General features: G+C 51.2%; 2 protein-coding genes across 3 annotated transcripts; both read right to left on the bottom strand.

The window, feature by feature from the left end:
- Window positions 1–460: 460 nt before the first annotated feature.
- Window positions 461–9,050, bottom strand: SERPINF1 (serpin family F member 1). Its single transcript, XM_083480254.1, has 8 exons — window positions 8,667–9,050; window positions 6,167–6,261; window positions 5,610–5,802; window positions 5,368–5,523; window positions 4,622–4,825; window positions 4,240–4,382; window positions 1,729–1,939; window positions 461–876 (listed from the first exon to the last, which is right to left on the bottom strand). Exons 2-8 carry the CDS (start codon window positions 6,251–6,253, stop codon window positions 620–622), a joined length of 1,251 nt encoding a protein of 416 aa, XP_083336380.1. The 5' UTR covers window positions 6,254–6,261; window positions 8,667–9,050; the 3' UTR covers window positions 461–619.
- Window positions 9,051–12,805: 3,755 nt separating this feature from the next.
- SERPINF2 (serpin family F member 2) lies at window positions 12,806–22,495 on the bottom strand. 2 transcript variants are annotated; one of them, XM_083480207.1, is made up of 9 exons: window positions 22,311–22,495; window positions 21,405–21,501; window positions 21,028–21,078; window positions 19,048–19,423; window positions 18,110–18,250; window positions 17,064–17,267; window positions 15,247–15,389; window positions 14,782–14,986; window positions 12,806–13,772 (listed from the first exon to the last, which is right to left on the bottom strand). In XM_083480207.1, exons 2-9 carry the CDS (start codon window positions 21,477–21,479, stop codon window positions 13,435–13,437), a joined length of 1,533 nt encoding a protein of 510 aa, XP_083336333.1. In that variant the 5' UTR covers window positions 21,480–21,501; window positions 22,311–22,495; the 3' UTR covers window positions 12,806–13,434. The 2 variants fall into 2 exon arrangements, with proteins under 2 accessions (XP_083336333.1, XP_083336332.1); XM_083480206.1 differs by having other exon boundaries at window positions 19,048–19,447; window positions 22,311–22,491.
- Between the last annotated feature and the right edge of the window lie 883 nt (window positions 22,496–23,378).

The following is a 23,378-nucleotide window of genomic DNA, read 5'->3' as shown; positions in this document are numbered from 1 at the left end:
GTGCATTGAAGGTGGTGGCTGCCATCAAGTACATGCTTTGGGAGGGGGAGATGGATCTGTGTCTGGGGGGGGGGTCCTCAAGTCACAGGATTGGGAGGTACCTGTTGGTTCATACAGGTTTTGGGGGGGTGTCTAATCACTCCGAGGGTCCAGAATTTTCCCAATAAAAAGGAGAGTGCCTGTGTCATTGTCCCGAAGCACAAACAGGTCAGAGCCCCCCCAGAGGTACAGGAGGGACTGCTGGAAGGCAACCCCCTCCCCCAAAGCACACATAGGCTTCTCTGGATCCCTGGGGAGTATTGCCTAGTGGCGAGAACATTGTATTGGACACTGGGAAGGAAAAACAGGGAACAGAGGTAACTTTTCTCTGCTATCTCTTCCATCCTTCTCAATAATTCTGTCTCCCCTGGTATGCTTTCTCTGTCACCAACAAGATAATGAACTACTGGGACCCAGACAGTTGTTCTTGGGGCATGTTTATTGCAGCACGTAAGCATAAACAGTTATGGGGCACAGCAAGAGTGCAACAGGGCAGTCGGGCCCCACCTACCTACCCCCAACCCATTTCCGCCCCGATGACCACAGGCTGTTCTGATGGGGGTTTTTTTGGGGTGGGGGTCTAAGCACTCCGAGGGTCCAGAACTTTCCCAATAAAAAGGAGAGTGCCTGTGTCATTGTCCCGAAGCACAAACAGGAAGGGTCTGTCCAGGTGGTAGTCTATGGCGAAGTTCAGGGGTCCGGTCATCTCTGGAGCAGACACAGGGCGTGCGCCATCTTCTCTGAGCTCAAGGACTACTTTGTGCTGTGCGTGGGTGAGCTTGACAGGCTTCACAGTGATCTTGCTGAAGTCGGGAGTCGAGAAGAGTGCCTGGAGCCCTGTGAGGAAGGAGGATGTCTCATTAGCTGGGGGGAGAACTGGCCGGGGGTGCAGCCAAGCTGCGTCTCCTGGGCTCCTAGCCAAAAAGAAGAGGACAACACTGACAAACTAAGGAGAGTTGGCCCGCAAGGAAGATCGGTGCTGACATGGCTGGACCAAGGCAGTGCATGGGAAAAGAGGAGGCTGCTTTATCCTGAGACCATAGGTCCACTGAGCTCAGCCTGGTGTGGGCAGGACTGGCACTAATGCTCCAGGGTTTCAGGCAGGGAGTCCATCCAGGTATCTGAACCTGAGACCTTCAATATGCAGGACAGGGGCTCCACCATAGAGCTGTGGCCCTCAGTGCACAGTCTAGTTGGATGGAAGTTACATGAGTGATACTAGACCTCTCGCCATCCAATAAACTAAAAACTGGCACCAAGGGTCACACTGCTTCTTGCAGTTGCCCTATGGCTGCCACAAGTGCAGTTTACTTGTTCAGAAGATTAGACGGGTTCACTGGAAGAGTAGAAGAAGCAGCCTTAGACCAAGCCATCTAGCTCAGCAGTGTCTGCACTGACTGGAAGGGAAACAGCCCACCTGGAGACTCCGCAAATTGAACCTGAGGCCCTTCTTCAGGCAAAGCATGTGCCCATCCCCAACGTGGACAGAGTTTCTTTGTGTCCATTAGCTTTGGCAACTAGGAATGGCCTTCCATGTTCAAAGGCAGCCAGTCCAAAAATAAGGGAAGGGAAGGGGCTTGTAACCTTCAGTGCTTCATCCACCCTGCTGGGTGTCTCTATTTTGCCAAGTGCAGCACTGCACTGACGCTCTCGCCCCACCTCAGCTGCAGAACTGGGCTGGGTACATACGCATTTCCTGCAGTGTGCTGGCAAGGTTCGTCTCAGAGGTCATCTTGAGCTGGGGTATGCTCAGCACCGCCTGGACGGTCTTCAGCTGCCTGTCTATGTCATGAATGAACTCTGAGGTGAGGCTCTCTTCAATCAGCGTCATGTTTTGGGTCACACTCTGGGGCAGGAAGAACATGATGCTGACACTTCCTGCCAGGGGCAGCTGAGCAATCTAGAAATGGGAGACGGAGAAAGTGAAAGGTATTAGTTCCTCCATCTGTGCTCCTTGCAGGGCTTTGACCCACTCGCTCAGCCCAGGACCCCCCCCCCCCCAAAAAAAAAGAATGTTGCAGAGTGAGCTGTGTGCCCCACTCTTACAAAGGTAATTACTTTCCCTCTGTTCATGCATGTCTTAGCCATCATGGATGGCTTGAGAAATGTTGCCACGGCCCAGGGGATCCTGTTTGTTCCCAGCCCCTGTGGGAAGAAGCTTATGCTCCAGAGGAGGACTTTTGGATGTGTTTGTCACTGGGACTATGGGTGCAGCTCTTTGGGAAGCAAAAGGGGAAGTTGTTGACTGAGCCGGGGCAACAGTCATAGGCAGGTGGAAACTGGGGTCTTGGGATGTTTAGAAGGCTTGAATCCTGCCTACACACATATTTGCAGACGCACACATATATCCATGGGGCATTCGTACCTGCAACACTTAAGAACACCCTTCATTCTCTATTGCAGCAGCTGGCTAGGGTCCTACCACTTGAAGAGAGGCACTTTTGAAAATGAAAGAGACGACCCAATCAAAGTTGTTCTCAGTGCATAAGCTGCAGTTTACAATCCCTTCTTTTTCATCCCCAGCTTCCAAGTTTAGCTTAGGGATTACAGTGGTACCTCGGGTTAAGTACTTAATTTGTTCCGGAGGTCCATACTTAACCTGAAACTGTTCTTAACCTGAGGTACCACTTTAGCTAATGGGGCCGCCGGAGCATGATTTCTGTTCTCAACCTGAAGCAAAGTTCTTAACCTGAAGCACTATTTCTGGGTTAGCGGAGTCTGTAACCTGAAGCGTATGTAACCTGAGGTACCACTGTACAGTGGTGCCTCGCACGACGAAAAGAATCCGTTCTATGATTCTCTTCGTCTAGCGATTTTTTGTCTTGCGAAGCAAGCCCATTGACGGATTAGCGGATTAGCGCTTTTAGCGGCTTATCAGCTTATCGGATCAGCTGATAAGTGGATTAGCGGCTTAGAAAAAGGGGGGAAAGGGGGGGGGACCCGCAGGAACTCGCAAGACATTTTCGTCTTGCGAAGCAAGCCCATAGGAGATTCGTTTTGCAAAGCACCTCCAAAACGGAAAACTCTTTCATCTAGCGAGTTTTCCATCTTGCGAGGCATTCGTCTTGCGGGGCACCACTGTACTTGCAAAATTTGCAATTCTTCATGAACCAAAACAACCCCATCTTATGTAGCCTAGTTCTCCTGGCCTTCAGCCCAAATAAGCAATGGATTGTGCTGCTCTCTGACTTGGACCTCTGAGAGAAGCCACAGGGTGGGAGGGACTGCTCCAGATGTGTGAATGAGTTGCCAACCTGCAAGGAACGGGGGAATCTTTGCTGGCCAGTTTTAGCTTATAGCAGGGCAGAGCCACCCATGGAGGCACATCATTGGCACACATTTATATTTCAATAGCATATCCATGCAGAGGTTCAAATCCATCCTCAGGGTTCCATGTGGGATCTTGGGCAGGTGGCAATATCTGGCCGCTTCTCAGTGGCAGCGTTGCTAAACAGGAATGGCTTCTTGGGAAGAAGAAGGGGACAAGGGCAAATAACAAATCTGGGCCACTGAAAGTGCAACAATTAATGTTGTTTGTATCCGTCTGTCTTGAGAGACAAAGGAATGCGCCTTCAGAGGCAAAGTCAAACCACTAGCAGCACCGAAGTGACTTCCCTGGGGAGCAAGTCTGGGCAGTATATGGAGGTCCTGGGCTGCCCAGAAGACAATATGCCTCTCTCAGCCTCACTTATGTGATCCAAAGGAAAGCAGAGCAATATGTTTGGCGGCAGGAGTTCCTGGAAGGAGGCGTACAAAGCGCCATCCAAGTATCTTAAGGACTCCACTCCGGACTTGTGTAGGGTTTACTCCCGAGTCTTTTCTTCTCCTGAAGATATCCCACAAGGCAGTGGAGGTTTAGGACCAGAATTTTCCTTCTAGATAGACTGCCTTCCCAAGTTGACAAACCCCACTCGCTCCTCACCTCTCTACGGCACGTGCTGAAACTGCCTTCTTGACCATTGGACCCACTATTGCTCTCACCACCTCGATCCGCCAGAGCCTGTCTTCACATGCAGGGGAAGTCCCTAACTCACTGAGGGTTTGAGACGCTTTGGCTAGTTTAGTCGGCCAAATGAAGCCGTTCCCTTCTTGTCACAAATTTAGTGATGAGAGGGAGCAACTGGTGAAGGAAAGCCTGCCTGCCCTTATACTGTGAAGCAGGCAGGGAGACCCTTTCTGCAGTCTGCTCCCTGTACTGACCTTGCAGTTGAGCTCAGAGTCAAAGCCGTACTTGAGGATGGCTTTGGGATCTGACATCATGGGCACTTTCACCGTCCGGCCCTCATCCAGGTGGAAGTCCTGCAGCTTAGTCAGCCTGGTGTCAAACCTGGTGGCCCACTGCCCTGTTGTTAGAGAAGGTGAAGAAATGTTATCAAGTTCCTAATTCCCTCTTCCTTCGAAAAGCTTCAGCTGGAACAGTGACTCCCCCTGGGGAGAAGCAGAAGACACAGCCCAGCCTTCACCCTCTTCTGTGATCCTAACCTCAAGGAACTGGAGACACCTCTTGTCACTCCAAGGTGCCCGCCACTGGACCTTACCTTCTCCTTTCCTTGAGCACCTCTCTCAGCAGGTATCCCCTTACCTTTGAAATAGGCTGCCCCAAGGAGCAGGATGCTAATTCCAGCAGGGATCTCGCCAAAGAACCTCGTGACCTTCCCGCCGGTCCGCTGCTGCACCCAGTTGTTGATCTCTTGCAGGTCTGCCCGGGCGTTTCCACTCAGCACTCTGGGGCGGACTCCGTAGGCCTTGTCCAGCTCATTCACAAACCCAATTTTCATTTTCAGCCCTAGGGGAGTGGGAAGGGGTGAGACCAGAAAGCTCCCATCCTGCTCAGTACTTGGAGGTCTTAACAGCCTGTACTCATGCAGCCACAGATGTGGAGGCAGCCAAAGGTGACCTGGTCCAGCCTACTTGTCTAGAGCCACTTGCCCAGAGGCAGCCAATGAAAAAACCCTTCCAGGCACTAAATCAGAAGTAACTTTAGCAGTTCTCAACAGGAACTGTTTCGTAGAAAACAGTGAGAATCGTGCAGAAGGCAGGCGTTAATTCTGCCTTGGACTTTGAGGCTGGGCTGGTGCTCACTGGCTCCAAAAAGCCTGGGCCAAATTGCTCATGAGACTGACAGACTTTTTAATAGAGTGGCTAGGTTAGGCGGCGCCTGCTGCCCAAATAGCCAATCCTACCAAGGCAAATGGGTACATCCTGCAAGTACGGATGATTTGATTTGGGAACCAGGAATTGCTGCTTGCTGGACCATGTTCCCAGTGGCCGTCCACTCTGCCTCTTTGCCATCCCCTGTGACTAGGGGACCAGGGTCACAAGGTTTACTTCTCTCCATGATGAGGCGGAAGACACTCTTCAGGCCTTTGGAGGGAGCCGCCATGGTGGTCAGGAGCTCCTTGTACGTGCTGTGGATCCCGGCCTTGTCAAGCATGTCGTAGAACAGAGCACGAGAGATTATACCTTCGGTCCGTTCTCCTGCCCCTACGAACCACAAAGAAAAAGGCCTGTGAAATTCGCCTCCCCAGGATGGGTGATGTTAGGAAAGGATGGAACAGAAATGAGCTCACCAAGGGAAATGCCAGAGAGAGCAGTGGCAATGCTGAAGGGGGACAGCAGGACGTTGGCGCTGGGAGCCTGGCTGGATTGCTGACGGTACAGGTCATAGCCAAAGTTGGAGACGGCAGCTGCTAGCTTGTTGAGAGGGCTCTTGAAGAAGGGGTCCTCCTCCTCAGCTCCCTCTGTGTTGTCGGGTTCAGGATCCTGTGAAAGGCAAAATTTGCTTGCTCAGAATTGTCCCATCCCTAAGACTCCTTCCATTTGTCTGAATGCCTTAAGGAGAGCCTTCGCTGCCACCATGCCCTCCAGATGTTTTGGACAAGGGTTGATGGGAGCTGTAGTCTAAAACATCTGGAGGGCATCAGGTTAACTGAGGCTGCTGTAGAAACATCCTAGGGACTTCTCTACAAAAGCGAGAAGGCAGCATATGGGTTTTCATCCCCAGCTTGCAATGGGCTAGGTTATGCAGCCAGTCCCTGCCCCTTTTTGCTAGTTTTTAAACAAAAGGGGACATACAGAATGCCTCAGGGGTCGTGTTCAGTATTTTGGGAGGGGGCCTCAGACAGACCTGTGGGCTGCTCCTGGTGCCAGAGTCCTGGCTTCTGCAGGAGATGGCTAGGAGTCCCAGCCACAGAAGAACCACCAGATGTCGCATGGCGGGGCCTGGAGAGGAAAGAACGAACAAAATTAACTGCTGTCCCCCTCAGCCTTTTCTCTGTAGCTGGAGCTGCAAATACAGGACAGAGCACTGAGGCAGGAACTCATTTCCCAGGACTTTCATTTAAAACAAACCAAGAAAATCTCACTTCCTGTTTCATTAAAGAGAAGACTGCGGTGGGCATGGCTTTGGTACTTGCTGATGTCTTACTAACTGCCCTGCTCCCATGAGCCAGCAGAAGCAATAAAACTACAAGTAATATTTACTATTTCCACCCCCCTTGTGAATATTCCAAGCAAGAAACAATGCAAGAATCACAGCTCAAGTCCAATGCTTGTCATGGTCCTAAACATGAATCAAAACCTTGAGCTTTTAACTTTGCCCCAGTAGCAAAGCTGAGAATTCCTCAGTAAAGACGTCCCAATTTGTGCAATAACTCCAGACCAGCAATTCCTTGGACTGCCACAGGCACCTCTTTCCCCCATCGTGAGTCCTTCAGTCCTACAAATGGACTGGGGCAGGGGAAGCAGACCTCTTGTTTTGCAGAATTCTGGCATGAATTCATCACTTGTGTTTGCAGGGGACAGACTTAGATAATGCCACATCCAGTCCAAAGGGTATCCTGTAACCCCAGCAGACACCAAAGCCATGTCCCTGAAAGCTGGCGCCACAAGAGCTATGTGGAAATAGTAGTTAGGTCTTTAAAAGGCTACAATTAAAGGGAAGGCAGCCAAATCACCAGGATGGCACAAAAGTTTCAAATTACTGCAGATCTAGAGTGGTCATGTCTCAAGCACGCTTTTCTCCCCACTTGTGATTCCCAGCCACTGGTATGGAGAGGCATTTACTATTTCCCATAGTGGAGGCGGAACACAGCCATTGTGGCCAGCAGCCATCCATAGCCCTCTCCTCCTCTGTGCCTTTCTCTAATCCTCTTTCAAAGCTATCCAACTTCATGGCCATCCCTGCCTCCTGCAAGAGCGAGTTCCACAGAGAAGGGTTTTCTTTCCTCTGCTCTGAATCTTCCAACATTCAGCCTAAGCCACCAGTTCTAGTCTTAGGAGAGAGAGAAACTTCTCTCTATCCATTTTCTCCACACCATGCTTGGTTTTAGACACCTCTATCCGGTCTCTTCTTAGCTGCCTTTCCCAAACGTTGCCCTTTCCTGAGCCTTTTCCAGCTCTCCAATATCCCTTTCTAGTTTGTTTGACGGACTACTGTATTTTAATATTTTGTTGGGAGCCGCCCAGAGTGGCTGGGGAAACACAGCTAGATGGGAGGGGTATAAATAAATTGTTGTTGTTGTTATGAAGCGACCAGAACTGGACACGTATTCCAAATGCAGCCACACCATAGATTTTTATAATGGCATTATGTCATTGGCAGTTTTATTTTCAGTCCCTTCCCTAATTGTGCAAGGTGACCAGAGAAGAACTAGAGAGAGAGAGAAAGAGAGGTGTGTGTGTGTGTGTGTGTGTGTGTGTTATGCCTTATTTAGATTCAAATGGCTATTGGCATGTTGGTCCTAACCCCATTCCACACTGGGGAAGAGGGCCTCAGAAAGGAGATGATCATGCTCCAGCTTGATCACCATTGCCAGGCTGAGAATTTTCACATTTGCCAAAAACCTATGCTGAAACTCTGCTTGCTTGCTTGCTTGAGTGGGCCTAGACATCTGGATCCCATTAGCACAAAACTTAAGCACACAGCCAAAATGAGAAAAATAAGAGCTACTACTTTAGCCAACATTGGGTGGTTCCTGGGACAGGGTGGTCCACCCCCCACCCCCCTTTGTAAGTTGCTTCTATGAAGGAGAAGAATCTAGACTCTGAACCTCTCCCCCCCACACACACACACACCAGAGGCACCTGAGGCAAGAGAAAAGGAACTGTCAGATGAGGTGGTGGGTGATCTCTGCCATCTGCAAGTCTGAAATAAAAAGGCAGGTTTCTTTCTGAAAGGTGGACTGCGGCTTTGTTCTCTCAGGGTGGAATTTTTTCAGCTGTCAGAGGATCTGCCATTAGCACCCTGGTGCCCTGGGTAGGTTTTACAAAAACAGTCCTATTCTTACAAAATCTCACACTGGGACCTTCTTTCTCCAAGTGAAAAATGGAGGTGTTGCCTGGCTCTTAACTGATGCTGCCTCCTGGGCAGAACCAGTGGAGCTGATGGTGCTTTCTCTTAAACTCTCATTTGGTTTCTGTTGCAGAGACAATACTTCTAAAGTAGGGCACAAGTTGATGGAAGAGGGTGAAAAAAATGTACATTGCTCCCATGTCCCCCACCCCACCCCAATATGACCTTTTTTCCCTTTTGAGTTTTGCTTTCCTGCTGCGCTGCGCTCTACGCCCCAAAGGAAAGTAGGCTTACACCCACCCACACCCCTGGGCAGTTGGAATAAGCTCCTTACCTCAGGCTCCTGTCCTCCACTGCAGTCCTTCTTGACCAGGCTGTGTGTGAGTGTGTGTGGAGCTTCACATCTGCCTGGGCTGCTGCTGCTGTACTGCCAGCCCACAGGCTATCCCAGCCCAGCCATCAGCAGGCTTCAAGTTACAGCTCCCCTCTTAAAGCAGCCTCCTTTTGTTTTCCCGCACTGCATGGACAGCTGTGCTGCAAGGCAGAGCACAAGAGCCTGGCTGCTGGATCAGGGAGGAGTGAGAGACCCATCTAGTCCAGCATCCTTTCCAGGACCCAAGGACAAGAGCACTCTCCCCTTCTATGGGTCAGAGCATAATCACCATTGGCCAGTAGCCATTGACGACACCCCTGCTCCATGAAGCTTGGCCCAGGCTGGAAAAGTGGAGCCTAGCAGAGCCAAGATCAGTAGGAGTCCTGGAATTGGAGGTGTGCTGCTAGTATGAGATGGGGTGGAGTCTTAATTACCCACACTGCACACACATGCAGGCACAGAACATGCTTTGTGGGTGCACACTCTTGTATTTATTCAAATGCTGGGACAGATTAATAATTAACCAACCAAGTTTAATTTCTTCATATCCCAGATGCTAGACTGCTAAACACTTTTCTTACATTCTGCTACTTTGGCAAAGTTTCTCATCCTTAACTCTGCAAAGATTGGCTTGAAAGTGTGGGCAAAACCTGATGATGGCAGAGAGACGAAAGGGCTCAGCAGGAGTCCTGGTTCTCGATGGTCAGGGCTTTGCTCAGTTATTTGCTTCTGCCCAAGGAAATTCTGTTGTGGCAATAGGTAAAGGACCCCTGGACAATTAAGTCCAGTCAAAGGCGACTATGGGGTGTGGTGCTCATCTTGCTTTTCAGGCCGAGGGAGCTGGCGTTTATCCACAGACAGCTTTCCGAGTCATGTGGCCAGCATGACTAAACCACTTCTGGCACAACAGAACCCTGTGACAGAAGCCAGAGCGCACGGAAACACTGTTTACATTCTCACCACATTGGTACCTATTTATCTACTTGCACTGGCATGCTTTTGAACTGCTAGGTTGGCAGGAGCTGTGACAGAGCAATGGGAGTTCACCCCGTCGTGCAGATTCGAACCGCCAACCTTCTGATGGGCAAGCCCAAGGGGCTCAGTGGTTTAGACCACAGTGTCACCCGCATCCCCTTTACCTTTACCTTTGTGGCAATAACCTAACCTTGAGAATTCGTCCTCTGGGTGCCAGAGTCCCTGGCTAGCATAGTACAGTGTTTTGCTTGTTCAGCAGTTGGATCCTAAAATGGGGAAAGAGCATCTTATGCCATAGACTGCCAAGTCAGTCTGAAGACTTGGATGATGCCTTCCTAGAGCAGACTGCCACACATTCAAAAAGGAGACATATCGTAGTCATGGAAGATTTCAACTACCCCAATATCTGTAGGAACACAAACTCTGTCAAGAACATAAAGGTACCCCTGCCCGTACAGGCCAGTCGTGTCCGACTCTAGGGTTGCGTGCTCATCTCACTTAAGAGGCCGGGAGCCGGCGCCATCCGAAGACACTTCCGGGTCACGTGGCCAGCGTGACGAAGCTGCAGCTGGCGAGCCAGCACCAGCGCCGTACACAGAAACGCCGTTACCTTCCCGCTATAAAGTGGTACCTATTTATCTACTTGCACTTAAGAGTGCTTTCGAACTGCTAGGTGGGCAGGAGCTGGGACTGAACGACGGGAGCTCACCCCGCCGCGGGGATTCAAACCGCCGACCTTACGATCAGCAAGTCCTAGGCGCTGAGGTTTTACCCACAGCGCCACCCGCGTCCCCGGTCAAGAACATAAGATCCAACAAATTCCTCAGTTGCCTCTCTGACAGTGACACCATCACCCTGAAGGTGAAAGAAGCAACAATGGGATCATCTGTCTTGGACCTGACCCTCACCAACAGAGGAACTGATCAACCTTGGGAGGAAGTGATCATGTCCTCTTGGGTTTCATGATACAGAGGCAAGGGAAAGTGGAGTGCAGACAGACATGCACTCTGGACTTTAAGGCGGCCAATTTCAAAAAGCTGAAGGAACTACTGGGTGAGATCCCATGAACAGAAATACTCAAAGAGAAGATGGATGGGAGTTTCTTAAAGGTGAAATATGGAAGGCCCATGTAAACTACCGACCAGTCAGCTTGATGTGGATACCAGGAAATGTCCTACATCAGATAATTAAGTCTATGAGCACTTAGGAAAGGATGCTGTGACTACTAAGACCCAGCATGGGTTTCTCATGCCAGATGAATCTCATTTCTTTTTTTGATAGTTATAAGCTTGGTGGATCAGAGGAATGTTGTGGACATTGTGTATCTTGATTCCCATAATACTTTTGACAAAGTTCCCCATGATACTCTTACAGAGAAGCTAGTAAAATGTGGATTGGACGAAGTAACTGTTAAGTGGTTTTGTTGTAGGTGTTTGGCTGAATCCAAGGAGTGCTCACTAAGGGTTCCTCATCATCCTGCAATAAAGTGACAAGTGGGGTGCCACGGGGTTCTGTCCTGGGCCTGTTGTTGTTCAACATTATTTATAAACAACTTGGAGGAAGAAATTGAGGGGATGTTCATCAAGTTAGCAAATGACAACAAACTGGGAGGGGGTAGCTAGTGCCACAGAATACAGAATCGGAATTCAAGATGACCTTAACAGATTGGAGACCAGGGCCCAAACTAATACAATGAATTTCAAAAGGGACAAATGCCAGGTTATAAACTTAGGAAGGAAGAACCAGCTGCATAAATGGAAGATGGGGGACACCTGGCTTGCCAGTAGTATGTGAAAAGGATCTAGGGGTCTTAGTAGACCTCAAGCTTAACATGAGTCAACAGTGTGATGCAACAGCAAAAAAAGCAAATGCTATTCTAGGCTACAGCAACAGAAGTCTAGTGTCCAGATCAAGGGAAGTAATAGTACCGCCCTATTCTGCCTGGGTTGGAGCACACCTGGAATACTGTGTCCAGTTCTGGGTGCCACAATTTTAAAATGCCGTTGGTAAGCTGCAATGTGTGCAGAGGAGGGCAACAAAGATGGTCAAGGGTCTGGAAACCAATCCTTATGAAGGCTGGTTGAGGGAGTTGGGTATGTTTAGCCTGGAAAAGAGGAGACTGAGAGGAGATATGAGAGCCATCTCCAGATATCTGAAGGACTGTCAAATGGAAGATGTGAGCAAGCTTGTTTTCTCCTGTTGCGGAGGTTAGGACCCAAGTGAATGGATTCAAATGACAAGAAATGAGATTCTTTTAATTAAATTTACAATGAATGATTTTAGAATGTTGTTTATGCTGTACTTTTGTACTGTTTTATTGTTGTTAGCCGCCCTGAGCCCGGCTTTGGCTGGGGAGGGCGGGATATAAATAAATTTATTATTATTATTATTATTATTATTATTATTATTATTATTATTATGGCTCAACATTAGGAAGACCTTTCAGACAGTAAGAGCTGTTTGACATTAGAACAGTCTCCCTCAGGAGGTGGTGGAGTCTGCTTCACTGGAGGTTTTTATGCTGAGGTTGGATGGCCATTTCTCAGGGATTCTTCAGCCATGATTCCTGCATTGCAGGGGGCTGGACTAGATGACCCTGGGGTTCCCTTCCAACTGTACAGTTCTATGGAAAGAAGGGTTGAGCATCTGGAGGGGAGCAGTTTGCTGGACACAGGTGTGCAATGTGGGGAGTCAGTCTAATTGATTCCGGAGTGCAGCCAGGAGCACATACCAACTTTCAGTTCCGCATTGTGGCTGCTTATGCAGCTGCTTTAAATAAGGAGCTGGGAATACAGAACTGGGAAGTCTTAACCAACCTCAGCCTCATCCCCCCCATGAGTCACTGGAGATCCCCAAGCAATTCTCTCCCCACACCCAACAGCCTCCTTGTCTATCAAGGCAATTGGCATTCACATTCACATTCTCTCTCACACATGCTCTGTTGCTACAGCAATGTAAGTGTAAAACAGCCCAAGTGGGATTTTGCACAGAAAGGGCAGGGGCACTTTACACAAACCCCATAAGCAAAGAGAACAAAGACGCCACAGTGCCCTGCAATGCCCTTCTCGAGAACTGTTTGCAGGATTCGAAGTGCGGTCAGGCACACACATTAGTGGCAACAGGCATTAGGATACCAGCAGGTTTATTTCCCTAGCAATTCCCAACACTCTTATTTTTTCTTGAGTTGTGCAGCGCTACGCAGTCTATTCTGTTGCATTTTTGTGGCCACCTGAAAGGAAAAGTTGTGGTCTGGATATATTGTGGGGCTGCAATAGTGAAGAGAAGCTGGCGCCAAGATGGGAAGTGAGCCCGTAAACTCCACGGGGCCTGGGCTGCTGCTGCTGGTTCTTGTATTCTCTGCATCCTTTTATTTCACGGCACTCACAGCTCATTCATATCTGTGGCGCTTCAGATTCCTCAGCCAGTGTCCCTGCAGAACATAGAACCAGAGGAGGAGGTGCAACCTTGTGACCTTTTGCTCAGCTTTAATTCTAGGGCCAAAGGCCTGCAGGTCAGGGTGCAGGATCCCATCCGCAAGGGCCATTGAGAAGAAGATGAGTCAATAGGGCCATATTTTATAGCTTGCAGGACTGGGTACAGGATGGCAACCCACATCAGCAGCCAGTTAGGGGAAGGGGTGGCTTTTTGTTTTGTTTTCTGGAGATTTGGGGAGAGGCTGCTGAAAAAAACCCTGACTGGCCACAACACACTCGCCCTCCTGGGTGTCATGGCATCCTGGAGGCCTCTGAGGCGTTCAGGGCTTCTCTTGGTCCGTGGAGCACGGAAAGAGCTTTCCATCATCTCCCACAGCACAGTCACTCGTCTTCCTCTCCTGAGGGGCGCTGGGGTTGGGGTTCCGGATGGCGCCCAGGAAGAGAGGGATGCCAGTGGTGTCCTCTTGGATGATGAAGAGGAAGGGCTGGTTGAGGTTGAAAACAGAGAGGGAGCGGAACATGGAGACACTGGTGGCGGCCGATGCCTCTACCCCATCCTCAGAAAGCTCCAGGGCGGCTCTGTGCTGGACACTGGAGACCACGAGGGGACCCTCTGTTATGGGGTGGAAATTTGGGGCAGAGAACAGCTCGCCAAGGCCTGCAAAGAAAGAGAGGGGAGTGAAGGCAGCGCCAAGGGGGAAGCTGCAGGCTTCTCTAGAGAGAAAAACAGTCGTCAGTCAGGATGGTGCTGGTGCAGAACATCAGCAGCGTTTGTGACCCAAGACTGTTCTCAGGGCTGTGTATATTTGGGGGACAAGGAGAATTTCCACCCACCCACAGCCTGAATTCTGCCACTGCATTAAAATCGTTCAAATGGAGTGCCTGTATGTTTTACTAAGGAGGCAGAATTTCTGCTGCTTCCAAGACGAGCTTGAAACAGAACCTGGACTTCTGGAGCGGAGATGGTGGAAGAGTTAGGAAAAAGTCACACACGTTTAATCCGTGAGTGAAAAATAAAACTGCTGCCAGTGACTTGCTTGCAATACCAGAGCAGACCATTTTGCAACATTAAGCCTCCATCTGGAAGCATCTGAAGAGCCACTGTGGAGGAAGCAGAGGGAAATGAGGACACAAACATCCACTCGCCAGCATGCCCTGCTAAGGGCCTGAAAGCTCTTTGCCACCTCCGTCTGGTGAGGACTCCAGAACATATCAGAAGCTGCCTGCGTGTCTGAGGCCACAGGAGCACAAGGCAGGGACTGTATTGAACACAGGGATCTGCCTTGCTTGCCCAGCTATCCTCGCACTGAGCGTGTCAGGAGTGCGGAACCTGTAGATCTCTGGCTCTCCTTGGACTGCAGAGTCCACCATCCTTGACAGCTGGCCTTGCTGGCTGCTGGGGCTGCCGGGAGGTGAAGCCCCCCAACTCTGGTCTGTGCCAACTGGCAGCCGTGGCTTCTCCAGGCCTTGGGGCAGGGGGACAGAACCTGGGACCTTCTGCATTCAAAGCAGGAATTATAAAGCGTGCCCCATCAAGCTGTTTGAAATAAGGCAGCAAGGTGGCTGAGGGTATCCAAAACCGTCCTGTAGAGGCGAAGAGTGAAGCAGGCTGGCCCCCTCCCTCCCTCCCTCCCTCCCTCCCTCCCTTCCTCCCTCCCTCCTCTTACCCAACTGGCGGAGGGCTTGCTCTAGGTTCAGGTGGTGCTGCAGGTGCAGTTTGGGCATCTTCACCATGGTGGGCCTCTCCTTGGGGAAGAGGCTTTGGAAGTTGGCCTGGCTGAGATCGGAGAGGAGCCGAGAGAAGTTCTGCTCAGGGTGGCTTGGAAGGATGGCCACAAAGCTCGTGTTGCCCTTGAAGGGGAACCTGGCCACCTGGGAGAGAAGCACAGGGACGAGTCAGCAGGGGCAGCCCAACAGAACATTATTTGTGGATATGAAAGGGCAACTGCAAAGGACAGAGGAGAGGAGAATCAATGGTACGGCTTTTGCCTTGAGTCCTCCTCTCGTGTGCTCCAGGGGTAGGAGAAAGGCCCAGGCCCACCCCATGTGGGAAGGCAAGGAGGCACTTTGACCTGAGGCCAGACCCTTTGGCAGCGTCAACAGCAAAAGCTCCCACCCCCCTGGTACCCCACCTGGACATCCTGGGCCTCCAGGTTGAACCAGCTGAGAGGGTAAACACGAGCCCGCATCATCTCCACGGAGACGGTGAATTCATCATCCAGGTAGAATGTGTCAGGCTCAGTCAGAAGGGGATCAAACTTGGTCTTCCAAAACCCTGCCCAAAAGAGGGAATAAAAATTTGGTTGAGGAGAGGAAAGGCAGCCTCTGGAAACCAAGCCCCCTGGAGTCCTGTCTCCAGTCCTGGGCACTGCAGTTTAAGGAGGATATTGGCAAGCTGGAAGGTGTGCAGAGGAGGGCGACTGAAATAATGAGGGTTCTGGAAAACAACCCTTATGAGGAACGGTTGAGGGAGCTGGGTATGTTTAGCCTGTGTGATAGGAGACTAAAAGGTGCCATGATAGTCATATTCAAACAACTGAAGGGCTGTCACAGGGAAGACAGAGAAAGAGCTTATTTTCTGCTGCTCCAGAGGGTAGGACCTGAGCCAATGGATCAAATGGCAAGAAACTAATGATTAGGAAGAACTTTCTGATGGCTTGACAGTGGAGTGGGAGGTGGCGGACTCTTCTTCCCTGGAGGTTTCTCAGCAGAGGTTGGGTGGCCATTTGTCAGGGATGCCTTAGTTGTGATTCCTGCATTGTTTCTGAGCACAATTCAAAGTGTTGGTGCTGACCTTTAAAGCCTCGGCCCCTGAAGGAGCGTCTCTATTCCCATCATTCTGCCCAGACACTGAGGTCCAGCGCCGAGGGCCTTCTGGCAGTTCCCTCACTGCAAGAAGCCAAATTACAGGGAACCAGGCAGAGGGCCTTCTCGGTAGTGGCACCCGCCCTGTGGAACACCCTCCCACCAGATGTCAAAGAGAACAACAACTGCCAGAATTTTAGAAGACATCTGAAGGCAGTGCTGTTTTGTTGTTGTTGTTGTTTAGTCGTTTAGTCGCGTCCGCCTCTTCGTGACCCCCTGGACCAGAGCACGCCAGGCTCTCCTGTCTTCCACTGCCTCCCGCAGTTTGGTCAAACTCATGCTGGGAGCTTCGAGAACACTGTCCCACCATCTCGTCCTCTGTCGTCCCCTTCTCCTTGTGCCCTCCATCTTTCCCAACATCAGGGTCTTTTCCAGGGAGTCTTCTCTTCTCATGAGGTGGCCAAAGTCTTGGAGCCTCAGCTTCAGGATCTGTCCTTCCAGTGAGCACTCAGGGCTGATTTCCTTTAGAATGGATCGGTTTGATCTTCTTGCAGTCCATGGGACTCTCCAGAGTCTCCTCCAGCACCAGAATTCAAAAGCATCCATTCTTCGGCGATCCGCCTTCTTTATGGTCCAGCTTTCACTTCCATACATCACTACTGGAAAACCAGAGCTTTTACTGTATGGACCTTTGTTGGCAAGGTGATGTCTCTACTGCAGCACTGTTTAGGGAAGTTTTAATGTTTAACAGAGTATTGTATTTTAATATTTTGTTGGAAGCCACCCAGAGTGGCTGGGGAAACCCAGCCAGACGGGAGGGGTATAAATAATAAAATTATTATTACAACTACTACTACTACTACTACTACTACTACTACTACTACTACTACTACAGGGGGTTGGGCTAGGTGACACTCGGGCCCCCTCCCAACTGTGATTCTATGACAATCTTGCTTTTATTGGTGGTAAAAACTACGGCCCATAAAATCACAACAATATTAAGTTATTAGGATGGATTAAAATGGGAGAAAGAAGAGGCCTCATTCACACAGTTACTTCTTGGGCTGCTGCAATAACTTAAAGGTTGACTGACCTGTTGGCTGCCCCAGCAAGTCAGGGGGGTGGGGAGGAGCACCCAGCTCACCTCGGAAGTGCACGGCATTGAGCAGCAGCATCACGACACTGGCCGGCAGCTCAGTCAGCATGGTGGGGATCTGCCCATGGGTCACGTCTTTCACCCAGGTGTTGATGGCCGCCAGGTCCACCTCGCTGTTCCCAGACAGGGTGGCTGGCTTGGCCCCGTAGAACTTCTCTGAGTCCTCCAGGAACTGCTCTTTCACTGGGAATCCTGCAAAAGCACTTGATGTGAGGCTGACCCCTCCCAGTGCTGTTATCCTCATGAAAACTGCTACCACCCATCCAACAAATACTATTTGCACCATCCACATGATGATGCTTTGCTACTGGTGCATTGAGATGGATGGTGGTGACATTAGCTGGGGAAATTACATGGGCAAAAGGGTTAAGAAAAAACACTATTCCTCTCCAGTCCCAATACAGATTCTCCCCCTGCCCCATCCCTCAATATCTGCTATCCATTAAAGGTTTAGTAGAGGTTCGCCTGAACCCTTATATCCTCAGCTCAGTCACTGAGCTCACGCACAGGAGTGTCGCTGGTTGTTCCCTGAGCTGGTGAGGCTTGTTTGATAACAAGAGACCAAGCTTTTAGTGTCACTAGCCATGTCCTGTGGAACTCTCTACCACTGGAGATTCCATAGGTGGCACCATCTATGCCAACTTTTAAATGCCTGCTAAAAACCTTTATGTTCTGCCAGCTATATTCTTATTCTTATTGTTATTTTGTTATACCTTGCCTTTTTCCCTGACAAGCCTACACAGGCAGTTAAGAATACGTCTCCCACAATGGTCTACTGATGTTTGTTTTTAATTCTTTGGCTTTTAACCTGTTTTTAACTTTTTATTATTTTACTTTCTGTTTTCATATTGGTAGGAACCGTTGTGGTACATTTTTTTTAATGATACAGCGGTATACAAATATTTTTTTATAAATAAAATAAGGAGAGAAATTCAAGCCACACCATGTGGAAACGCTTGCTCTTCCCTCTCATGCCCAAAGGGCAGGCTCACTCGACTTCTCCTATTCCATACCTGCCTGCCCACACCTCTCACCTTTCTGTAGGTAAAGCCGGGCCGCGATGCTGAGCGTCTGGCTGAGGTGCTGGGAGACGGTGCGCAGAGCCTGGTGTGGGCAGGGCACAGACTCCACGTGCAGAGCCTTCAGCAACTGCTCCTCAGTCCGGTTGGCTGCGCCTGAAAGGGAAACCAGATTAACAGCAACACAGTTAACGCTCAGCTAACCTGGGAACGTGGTAACCAGCAGCACCGAGCGTGTGAGCATGGCAGTCAGGCATGGAAGCCCTCTTGCTTGCATTGGGCCACTGTGCTCCAAAGCGCTTGTCACATCAGCCAGGAGTGAGAGAGCTGCCGCTGTAGGCCCCATGTTAAAGCAGAAGAGGGCTGAAGACCTTTCATCACACAAGCAGGAAGAGGGAGGCTTCCATGCTTAGCACTCTGTTATCCTTCAGTAACAGAGCACCAACAGTTGCAGGCAGAAGGTCTCTGGTTCAGGCCCCAACGGCTGGGAAAGACTTCCTGCCTGAGACCCTGGAGAGCCACAGCTGACAGTGTGGAAAACACCAAACTAGATGGACTGCTGGTCAGACCCTGTACAAGACAGTGTCTTCTGCTCCTACTCTTCCCGTCTCCATTGTAGAAATTCTCAGACTGTGCAGCCAACAAGGCTGCTCATGTGCTGGAAGAAATTCCGTTAACTGGAGTCCAGAGCACTCAGTGGCTGGCAGGCTGCTTTGCTTTCAGCCCTGCTGGGCATTTCTCCTGCCATTCATTCAGAGAGATGACAGGATTGCCTCTCCTCGGAAGAGGCTGCTCCATGCACATAGGAGCCATCACTACTTGGAGGGAGAGCAGCATCTCACCTTTTCTACATCCTAAAAGCAAATTGCTGTTAACCACGAAAAGCCCCTTTGCTTTTGAGTTCAGAAGAAGTCAACAAACAGGCTGTCTTTGAGGGATTTGGGGATACTGACCTACAGCCAAGTGAGCCAGCGCCAGGCTGATGCTGAGGGGAGAGAAGAAGAGGTTGCCTTTGCTGTTCTCCAGTTCCACCTGCCGCAGGAGGTTAGCACCCAGCTTCATCACAGCCTCGGTCACCACCTGCGTCTTCTCCAGAGGGATGTCCCTGTCGCAGCTTCTTCCACGGTCGTCCTCCTCTGCCTCAGAAGAGCTCTGGGGCTCTCCCAGCACCGCGGCTGAAACCTCCTCTGCCAGGCTTGGATCAGAGGGTGGCAGCACGGTGCCAAGGAGGCTCTCCGGGGTCTCGGGTGCAGGTGGGAGCACCTCCGCCTCAGGCAAAGCAACCTCTGGCAGCAATGCTTCTTCCACCAATCCATCTGCTTCATCAGCCTGTGAAGAAATGGGCCCTAGGAGCTGAAGGTGGGGAGGAAAGAATGGGCAGCTAAGTCTGGGATGGAAGGAGACATCTGGGTAGCTGAGGGACAGAGGATGGGCTGGGCAGGCAAGAGGGCCCAGGCTCACCCTCTAAAGGAAGAAGCACCTTGTTTCCACACTGGGTAAAAGCTGGCAAGTTCTCTGCTCACCAGGAGACCAGGGAGCTGCTGCCAGTCAGAGCAGGCAGTGCTGGACTGCATGGACACAGAGACTGGCCTGATAGATGGTAGTTTTCCTAAGCATAAGAAAGACCTTGCTGGATCAAACCAAAGGGGCCCCATCTGGTCCAGCCTCCTGTCCTCACTGTAGCATCTGAATGACCCCAAGGGAAGCTCACAAGCAGGACCTGAGGTGCAAGGGCAGGACTCTCCCCCTTGTGATTCCCAGCAGCTGGTATTCAGAGACAGAACACATAAATGAATCAGAGCTAGCCTAAGCATTCCTTAAACCCTCATAAGGCAGCATACAGAAAAATAAAAGCAACACACAACATCACATTTCAGCAAAAACCAATCACTTAAAAGCAGCAAAGGCCTGGAGAAAAAACCTGAAAGAAGTTTCAGCACCAGTGGCACTGTCAGGTCCTTTAAGACAGAGCTTGTGCCCTTCCAGGTGTCTCTGAACTGCAACTCCTATCATCATGGGAGTTCCAGTTCAGCAGCATCTGAAGGGCCAGCAATTGGTTCTCCACAGCTGCTTTGGGAGAAAGCCGTCTGAATTGAGTGGGTTTGCAGGCCCTTTTAAAAAGCTTCTTCTGGCAGGGAGTTCTCATGACAGTGTGGGGTCTCTGCTGAGGAAATCCTGCATGCGCTTGATTATTTTACCTTTAATAGTACTTCTCAGCAATTTACCTGGAAGAGACGCCAAGCCTGTAACTTCCTGAATCCCTTTGTAAATATTGGTGTTGCGCTGGCTGCTTTCCAGTCCTCTGGGACCAAGGACACTCTTAGGAACGGCACATATTTTTGTTGGAAGATCAGTTTCACATTTGAGTTCCTTAAGAGCTCTTAGGCAATACCATCCAGATTATCCAGCGCGGCCTGCCATCTCCTCTCTTGATTGCCTCTGCTCCCAAAACTCCCTTTCTCGAAAATGTCATTCCAGGCTGAGAGATCTGCGCTACATCTCCCGCAGCGATTCATCCTCTCAACCATCTCCTTTTGCACAGCTTTGGCTCCCTGGTTGTCCAGAGGCCCAACTTCCAGAAGATGCCCCCCAGCACCCAACAAAACCAAGCCCTTCTTCCTGACAGCCACGTGCCCAAGTTCTTCTGTGGGGAACCTTTTAGAGAAAGCTGTCTCAACAGGTCCTGTCTTTGAACTTTCTACTTGCCAACCTAAATTCTGCTTCCGGGACTGGCTACGTTTGCCCACGCCATTGGCGTTGGCCTCCATATGTGATTAAAATGTGGAGACAACCCAGGACCAGAACCATCACGCAGCAATGTTACCCGCCTTGCTTTCCATTCCCAAGTCCCGAACTCGACACAGTATTTGCCTTTTCATTAAAAATAAACAAATCTTTAAAAAAAGAGAAGCTGTGAGATTCCTCTCCCTTACCTGGAGAATGTTCCTCTGCCCGTCATCTTCAAAGGCATGGGCAATCAAGACCTAAAATAATAGAATCTTAGAGTTGGAAGGGAACCCCCCCAAGGGTCTTGTAGCCAACTCCCTGCAATGCAAGAGCCACAGCTAAAAAAACCCTGATATCTGACCATCCAACCTCCTGATTAAAGACCTCCACCATCTTCCCAAGGCGAGGGGGTTTGTTCCACAGGACGCTCCCCCTACTTGGGAGACCAGCAGCACAGTCCAGGGGCCAGTCCCCCCACCCCATGGTCCCCACGCCCTCTCCTGCCCCTGCCTGTCTCCCCGCCAGTCTCCCTCGGCTGGGCTCTTCGGAGAGGAGGAGCTGCCCGGACCGTGGCGGGACTTACCCCGTGGTGCGTCGCGCGCAGAGCTGGCAGGCCGGCCAGCAGGAGCAGCAGCAGAGGCCAGGGCGGGGCAGCCATCTTTTGACGGAGGGGTGGAAATCTGCCGGAGATGGGCGGATAAGTGATGCCTAGGGTGGCTTCGGGGTCCCGTCCCCCCTTCAAGACAGAGAGGGACTCACAGCCTCCCCAGCCGCTTTCCCTTCAGCTCAACCCCTGCCTGCCCCCCAAAAGGAGGTCCCCACGGCAAGCCCCCCTTCCAGTCACCATCCTCTTCTAGACTGAGGGTTGTATATATTTAAATTCCACCCCGCGTCCCTTGGAGTTAGGACTTTGGTGGGTGGCTGTCGTTGCTTTTTGAAACCAAGCTCTTCAGGGACTCGCTCGGCTCCTTTGCGCTTCCTGGGCGCAAGTTTGGGAGAGGAGGGAAGGAGGCTGAGTCCCCCCCCCCCCCGCCAGCTGCAGGCCGAGAGACAGGGCAGGAGTGGGTGCTGGAAGCTCCAGCTGGTGCGAGAGGGCGTGCGCTCTTCCCCTTCCACGGCCACAGGAGCCAGGGGTGGCGCAGTGAGTCAGTGTCGGACCTCGGGAGCGACCCGGGTTCAGATCCCGCAGCTCAGCCCTGAAGCTCCCACGGGGTGTGAGCCTGGGGCCAGTCACTCCTGCCTCTCGGCCTCGCCTACCTCGCGGGGTTGTCGTGGGGATTAAATGAGGAGGGGGATAATTGGACATGCCGCCTTGAGATCCTTGGTGGGATATGAAATGCAATTAAATTAAATTAATAAAAACCAGGAAAGCAGAGCCAGGACATTCCCCCACAGCCGCCTCTCTCTTCGCTCAGAGGAACCCAAACGGCCCATTGCGCAAGGACTCCCCTCTCTCCTCTCCCCACCCAGCACAAGCCCCCCATCTCACGTTGGTCCTGCACGGGGCTCTTCCTTGCGCCTGTCTCCTGCCGCCGCCGCCACCACTGCCAGCTTCGTGGAGGGGGGGCGATTTTGCAGAAGTGGCCCCCAAGTTTCGCCAGGGACCAGCTGCTGCAGGAGCAACGCCTACTCGTGGAATCTCTCCCCCTTCCTCACTACTTCACCACCCTCCGTGGGCAAATATTGACTTTTTCTGCATCTGGTTAAACATTTCTCCGGGAACTGTGTGGCAGCGTAGGAAGGGACCTGCCTGAGCAACAGGACCGAACCGCCTCCCCGCCTCCTGCCCGACGTGTGTTTGGGGTGGGCTGGGGAGCCTCCCAGAGGGCAAGAACGGGGTCCCTTTGCACCCCGAGCCCAGCTGCAGCCTCCGTGCAGAGGCGAGCAACGCGGCCCCCTCAGCCGGCCCAGCTGGGACTACCCAGCCCTCAAGCAGCCGCCCGCTGGATCCTGGCCAAAGCATAGGCATCTGGGGAGGGGGCAGCAAGGAAGGGAAAGACGACTCTCGAAACTGCATGCAAAAGGGACATGCACTCCCCCCCCCCCTTGAAAACCAGACCTGGGCCAGGCGGCGGCAGCTGAACAAACAGCCTGCCTTGGGAGAAACTGAGGAACAGGCCCAAGTGAAGTCCAATGATTTCTAGCAGGTCTACTCCCTGCAAAGCTTAGCTGAATGCTACCCTAATAATTCCTCCCTGCTTGGCTGGAAGCTGCTTGGCCTTTCGAGGCCTCCTTTGAAATCAACGTCATGGAATTGTGGAGCTGGAAGAGACCCCAAGGGTCATCTAGTCCAACCCCCTGAAGTCAGGAATGGCAGCTTTGCCTTGCCTAGAGGGCACTCATCACCTTGACTGTCTGGTGTGTTTGTTTCTTACCAGGGACCGGACACACGCTTACTAAATAAATAAATAGCCAGGCTGTCTCACTATCTGGCACAGATTAACTTTTGAGTCACCACAGAAAGTTTTGGAACATCTTGGCCCTTTTGTGGCGCCCTGCTGTCCCTTACGGAGGAGGAGGAGGTCTGGGGGGGGGGGGGAGAGAAGGAAGCAGCAGG

Source organism: Podarcis liolepis (assembly GCF_965112155.1).
Source record: "Podarcis liolepis genome assembly, chromosome: 16".
Classification (NCBI taxonomy): Eukaryota; Metazoa; Chordata; class Lepidosauria; order Squamata; family Lacertidae; genus Podarcis; species Podarcis liolepis.
The sequence above is the reverse complement of the archived record's forward strand: the minus strand, read 5'-3'. Positions and strand labels throughout refer to the sequence as shown.

Excerpts from the sequence above, each read along its gene's own strand:
- SERPINF1 (XM_083480254.1), bottom strand. The coding sequence starts at position 6,253 with ATGCGACATCTGGTGGTTCTTCTGTGGCTGGGACTCCTAGCCATCTCC. Across the intron at positions 5,803-6,166 it reads GCACCAGGAGCAGCCCACAG|GATCCTGAACCCGACAACAC; the intron begins GTCTGTCTGAGG and ends TGCCTTTCACAG. Across the intron at positions 4,826-5,367 it reads CCGCCTCATCATGGAGAGAA|GGCTGAAAATGAAAATTGGG; the intron begins GTAAACCTTGTG and ends CCACTCCCCTAG.
- SERPINF2 (XM_083480206.1), bottom strand. The coding sequence starts at position 21,479 with ATGGCTGCCCCGCCCTGGCCTCTGCTGCTGCTCCTGCTGGCCGGCCTG. Across the intron at positions 21,079-21,404 it reads TGCGCGCGACGCACCACGGG|GTCTTGATTGCCCATGCCTT; the intron begins GTAAGTCCCGCC and ends CTATTATTTTAG. Across the intron at positions 15,390-17,063 it reads CAATGCCGTGCACTTCCGAG|GGTTTTGGAAGACCAAGTTT; the intron begins GTGAGCTGGGTG and ends TCTTTTGGGCAG.